The 6,875-nt window shown below is 34.4% G+C and overlaps 1 protein-coding gene across 1 annotated transcript; it reads right to left on the bottom strand.

Moving 5' to 3' along the window:
- Positions 1-2,330: 2,330 nt before the first annotated feature.
- LOC142226672 (dynein regulatory complex protein 11) lies at positions 2,331-5,066 on the bottom strand. The gene has a single exon (XM_075296788.1). The coding sequence runs from the start codon at positions 4,996-4,998 to the stop codon at positions 2,389-2,391; it is 2,610 nt and encodes an 869-aa protein (XP_075152903.1). The 5' UTR covers positions 4,999-5,066; the 3' UTR covers positions 2,331-2,388.
- Positions 5,067-6,875: the final 1,809 nt, after the last annotated feature.

The raw sequence follows: 6,875 nt of genomic DNA, 5'->3' as shown, positions 1-6,875 counted from the left end.
GCAGACAAAGAACTCTGAATGGCATTTGACTATGTGGTGTGGTGGCAGTGGTGTGATATTGGCTGTTTTGGCTGACTGGAATTTTGTGGCGTTTCTTCGAATATCCCAAGAGCAATTACTTGTTATTTCGCCCACCATCGCTACATCCCCAACGCGGTGGATACTTATCGTTTGCAGAACAAACAATTATTCAAGTGTGAAAGAATATGAAAGAATTTATTTGGGAATTGTTGATGATGATGTTGATGACGATGATGATGTATTCAATGAATCCTTTGATATTTTGTTTAGCTCGGCATTTGGTAACATTTGCTGACACAAAGCCCTGTGTCCAAAAATATTGGCTTTTGGTAGAATATGGCTATAGAACTGTGTATTTTTGCTTCAACAAAAAGAAAGAGAGAGAAAAAGGAAGAGAGGCAGTGATTTTTATTGGCTAAACTTTTGATTTCAACGACTCATGCTGATGGGTTTCCGTTTCCGGTTTATTCAATCAACAACAAAAGCCAATAAAATACAAAAAAGCAACAACAATGGAATGTAGCACACGAAATCCTGAAAAAAATATGTGTGATATGGTATGCGTATTGCTTTTGATATCCTAATGAAGAAAATTTGGATAGGAAGTATCCTTGGCAAATGGTTAATTGGAAACTCTGTGCATAGGCATTCACTGATGATACTTTCGAAAAGGAAAAATAAATTTAAAGAAAACGAAAAATTGAAAAAGGAGAAAAGGGAAATATATTTCACAAAACTAAAAATAGAATGCCCTGTCCTAAAAAAAATTAACTTTGTACTAATGACTTTGGTATTGACTCCGAGTTAAAGAAGTGGAGAATTGAAGTAAGGGTAAATTTATCTATTGTAATTATGATACAACCTTCAATAATGGCGCTGAAATTTGGCACAGATTCGTTTTTGTTTGCAGTCAGGTCAAGTTCGAAGATGAGTTATATTGGTTTCGATTTGGGGTCTCGGGCTTATAGAGACTGTAGTTTCCAATTTGCCTGAAGTTAGAATTATAGAGGTATTTTAGGACCATAAAAGCTGTGCCTTAAATTGTGTATCCGCCCATGTTTTGGTATAATCCCCATATAGACCGATCTCCCGATATTATTTCTTGAGCATCTAGAAATGTTACGTTTTTATTGACTTTACCTAAAATTGCAAAAATATAGAGGTATTTTAAGACCATAAAATGGTGTGTCGAAATTTGTGTGTATCGGTCCATGTTTTGGTGTAGCCCCTATATATAGACCGATCTGCCGATTTTACTTCTTAGGCCTCTAGAATCCGTAGTTTTTATCCAATTTGCCTGAAATTGGAATTCTAGACGTATTTTAGAACCATAAAATGGTGTGCCATGTTTTGGTATAGCCCGCATATAGACCGATATCCCGATATCACTTTTTGGGGTTATGGAAACCGTAAAAATATAGAGGTATTTTAGGACCATAAAAAGGTGTGCCTTAAATTGTGTATCGGCCCATGTTTTGGTATAAGTCCCATATATACCGATCTCCCGATATTATTTCTTGAGCTTCTAGAGATGTTAGTTTTTATTTACTTTACCTAAAATTGGAAATATAGAGGTATTTTAATACCATAAAATGGTGTGCCGAAAATTGTGTGTATCGGTCCATGTTTTGGTGTAGTCCCTATATATAGACCGATCTGCCCATTTTACTTCTTAAGCTTCTAGAATCCGTAGTTTTTATCCAATTTGCCTAAAATTGGAATTCTAGACGTATTTTAGAACCATAAAATGATGTGCCGAATATCGTATATATCATCCCATGTTTTGGTATAGCCCGCATATAGACCGATATCCCTATATCACTTTTTGGGTTTCTGGAAACCGTAGTCTTTAACCGATTTGCCTGAAATTGTAAATCTAGAAGTATTTAAGGAACTCAATTAGGTGTGCAGAAGGGGTGTGGTAGCCTCCGTGGTGCAATGATTAGCATGTCCGCCTTACATACACAAGGTCGTGGGTTCCATTCCTGCTTCGAACGAACACCAAAAAGTTTTTCAGCGGTGGATTATCCCATCTCAGTAATGCTGGTGACATTTCTGAGGGTTTCAAAGCTTCTCTAAGTGGTTTCACTGAAATGTGGAACGCCGTTCGGACTCGGCTATAAAAAGGAGGTGCCTTGTCATTGAGCCTAACATGGAATCGGGCAGCACTCAGTGATAAGAGAGAAGTTCACCAATGTGGTATTTATCACAATGGACTGAATAGTCTAAGTGAGTCTGATACATCGGGCTGCCACCTAACCTAACCTAGCTCAACTTCGATAACATACAATTTTTAATATGTTTTTCAATTTTTTTTTTTTTTAATATTTAGATATATTTTGTGTACCATTGGAATGTACAACTAAATTACTTCTTCTTTGCATTCTTCGCTTGCTTCGCCATCAACACTTTTGCTTTCATTTTACTATAGGAATTTGTTTTCATCCACCATTTCTCAAATTTCTCCAAGAGATTTTCTTGTGGAGGAAATATAGGATCATTGCGTTGTATAAAATAATCAATAAACTCTAAGGGATTTAAAGATTTCGAGTGCAGTTTTATACATCTCTCGATATTTAAAGTATTCTCAATACTATCGAAAATATCACCAGGTTCATATAAACGCAATAGAAGAGTTAAAGATGACATCATATAATCCTTATAGACACCTTCATTGAGACGTTGTGAGAGCAAATTGTACCACATTAGATAAATTGTACCATAATCAGATTTGGGTAGTAATAAAATTTTTTCAAAAACTTTTTGAAATTTTGGTTTAGCACTCCATGGCTCATTACTAGTGGCCAATACTAGAATCCGATCATCTTTTCGTATATTTTTAAGAATTTTTTTACTAAGAGCATTTTGAAGTAATGTAGGTTGTAAATAGGTTTGATCTTTGGGAATTTTTTTCCAATATAATCGATGAGCATTATCGATGAAAAGAATGGTGGGCTGGAAAGCCTTAGCTACACGCATGATAAGATTTAGAAAATATTGAAGTTTACTGGCAAAGAGCAGAGTTTTTTCAGGACTAAGATTCATGAAAACGGCATCCAACTCTGAGGCAATGATATGGCATAAAATAGTTTTGCCACTATTTCTAGGACCTATGAGGCAAATGGATTTGGGTTTATCATTGGGAAATTCTCCATATCCCAGTATATATTCCTGGAGAAGTAATTTCAAGTCGCCTTTTCGCGGTGTTTGTGAAACCAAATTATCGGCATCTCTACTATCATCAGCTAGGAAATTATATTCACCAAAATAATCCTGCAATGATTTATATGGGAATTTTTCAATTATGCCATTATCGCAAAGTTCCTGGTATAGAGATTCTATGGAACGTTGATCAAGATCTTCCAGATCTTTAATTTTCTTCTTCTTCTTTTGGGAAACCTCTTTGGCATTCTTTTGCTTGACTTTTGGTGGTTTGTAAGGCTTTTTATTATCCATACACCATGCTTGTTTAAGTTGCTCATATTCGAGACGCATAAATTCATCCACTAAATATCGTAAATCTTTATGAATAACAGCCATTTCCGACTCTGTAATCCATTCTTCAATAGCCTTATGCTCCTTATTCAAATATTCATCTACATTCTTCCAATCTATAGAATATTGTTTCAAGGTATTTTCAAGGATTCCCATGTCTTTATTATTTCCAATGAGATCAGCAATATCAAACATTCCGGAATCTTTTAACTTTTTCCGCTGTTTGGCTTCCTTGAGTTTTTGTTTTTTAATTTTTTCTTTTTCGTTGGCCTTTTTTTGTTTCTCTTTTTCCATACGAGCTTTCCTCTCTTCCTTGGAGAGTTTTTGGAAAATTTGATATTCTTTAAATTCCTCGAGATTCATGGACTCATCGAGAAGAACTAATACAGTACCCTGTTTCGATATTTCTGGATAAGGATGAAAATCTCCAGTTTTCTCATAAAATTCCCTTAGCCATTCTCTTATATGATCGGATATGTCTTCCATGATATTGGCGGAATGTTCTTGCAGTAAACGTGTCCTTTCATCAGACATTAATTTTAATAATTCGGAATGCATTTGCTTTGACCTTGACTCGATCTTATACGCTTCTTTCAGTTGGTAAGAAAATGTTTCCAATTTAAATCCCCTCTTTCGTTCCATGCCATATAAACGTTTTTGCTTTAATAAATCAATTTTATATTTTTTAATTTCCCTATAATTTCTCCAATATTTTTGTATTTTTAAGGCTGCCTTTTCCCTTTGCTCATTGAGTTTTAATTGTTCGTCTTCATCAATATTTTTCACTTGAGGCAATTGTATTCCAATATCCCTACATTTTTCATCATTAGGCCTGGTTAATTGAATTCTAAATATTGTCCTTTTTACGGGAACACTCATGGGTTGATTATATCTATGGCTAAATTTATAATCAATCCGATGGGGCTTGTATCGAACCTCTTTACCCCATAAAATGGAGGATTTATAGACTCTGGCTTGTCTGGCTTTTTCATGGGCTTGTAAAATCAGTATGGCATTTTTAATATCCTTTAAATTCTTAACATTGCCTTTGCAATCATTTTCTGAACTCGGATGGACAATCTCTTGCAACTCTGAAGGTCTACGATATACAAATTCTGGGGATCTCCATATAATGATATTATTTGGTGTCAACTTTCGTGCCACAAGGACATTATTCATATATACATATTCACTTAGTTCCAGATTTTTTAATTCTTTTCGCAATGTCATTAAGCTACGCGAAGCTGATTCGAGTAGATTTCGTACAACTGCCCGTTTTTGCACTTGTATAGTTTTGCTGTAGAGATACCCAAGCTTTCCCACCAATTCCACATAAAGAACAAACATTTCACTTAAAATTTTGAATGCAATTTTTGAATTACCAATAGGATCACGTTTTTTCATAACATTTTGTCTTCTAATTAAATGGTCAATATCACGTTTGGTAGCAACCCATAATTTGTAATTGAAATTAAAAGACATTTTAATTTTTTTTGGCTTATTTATTTTTGAATTTATTTATATTTTTCAAATAATTTTTTTTTAACATAATGTCAAATGCTGCCTACACACAAATGGAGGAATATTGTATGACAAGAAAAAAATTCATAGTAAAATACAATAAGGTATATATCCTAGAGACATCGAAATATTGCTCTCAGACCTCATAGAGTATATATATTGTGGGTCATAATGAAATTCTGAGTCGATCTAGCGATAAACATTCGTTCTTCCGTCCATTCCTTCTTCTCTTGAAATTGCGCTAACTTTCAAACGAAAAAAATTATGTGTTATAGGCTATAGTAAATTGGCACAAGTACTTGCTATTGATGTAGGTCAGATGGTATTGCAAACGGGCCATATCGGACCACTTTTACGTATAGTCCCCATATAAACCTATTCTTGAATTTGCTTTACGGAACCTCCTGAGAGAGCAACAAAACGAGCTTTCACCCTTTCACTACAGAATTATTTGTAGCATTTGCAAAATTAGTTTTTTTTTAGTTTTTACGTAATTTTCACTACAGAACTATTTGTAGCATTTGCAAAATTAGTTTTTTTTTGCTAATTTATACTACGAGAGTGGTATAAAAAACAAAACCAACAATTTTGGAGATAAAATTATAACTATTTTATACACTGCACCTCTAGATAGATATACATTTTCGCTAGCATCTCAAATCCTTCACATTTGTTGGGTTTATGTTCCAACACATTTATTTAAATTTGAAACGATTTCGATAACATTTGTAAGACTTCTTAAAAAATCATTAGACTTCAAATTTAAGTCGTCTAATGCACTAGGGTGGAACACAATGTTAGTAAAAAACAAGTAAGGAAAGTCTGAAGTCGGGCGGGGCCGACTATATTATACCCTGCACCACTTGGTAGATCTAAATTTTCGATACCATATCACATCCATCAAATGTGTTGGGGGCTATATATAAAGGTTTGTCCCAAATACATACATTTAAATATCACTCGATCTGGACAGAATTTGATAGACTTCTACACAATCTATAGACTCAAAATTTAAGTCGGCTAATGCACTAGGGTGGAACACAATGTTAGTAAAAAATATGGGAAACATTTAAATCTGAAGCAATTTTAAGGAAACTTCGCAAAAGTTTATTTATGATTTATCGCTCGATATATACGTATAAGAAGTGTAGGAAAATTAGAATCATTTTTACAACTTTTCGACTAAGCAGTGGCGATTTTACAAGGAAAATGTTGGTATTTTGACCATTTTTGTCGAAATCAGAAAAACATATATATGGGAGCTATATCTAAATCTGAACCGATTTCAACCAAATTTGACACGCATAGCTACAATGCTAATTTTACTCCCTATGCAAAATGTCAATTAAATCGGGGTAAAAGATTGGCCACTGTGGTCATATGAGTGTAAATCGGGCGAACGATATAAATGGAAGCTATATCTAAATCTGAACCGATTTCAATAAAATTTGGCACACTTGACTACACTACTAATTGTACTCCTAATGCAAAATTTCAACCAAATTGGGGTAATACTCTGGCTTCTGGGACCGTATTAGTCCATATCGGGCGAAAGATATATATGGGAGCTATATCTAAATCTGAACCGATTTCAACCAAATCTGCCTCGCATAGCTACAATGCTAATTCTACTCCCTGTGCAAAATTTCAACTAAATCGGAGCAAAAACTTGGCCTCTGTGGTCATATGAGTGTAAATCGGGCGAAAGCTATATATGAGAGCTATATCTAAGTCTGAACCGATTTCAACCAAATTTGACACCCACAGCTACAATGCTAATTCTACTCTTTGTGCAAAATTTCAACTAAATCGGAGCAAAAAATTGGCCTCTGTGGTCA

Source organism: Haematobia irritans, chromosome 2, assembly GCF_050003625.1.
Source record: "Haematobia irritans isolate KBUSLIRL chromosome 2, ASM5000362v1, whole genome shotgun sequence".
Taxonomy (NCBI): Eukaryota; Metazoa; Arthropoda; class Insecta; order Diptera; family Muscidae; genus Haematobia; species Haematobia irritans.
This window is presented reverse-complemented; position numbering and strand designations above follow the sequence as displayed.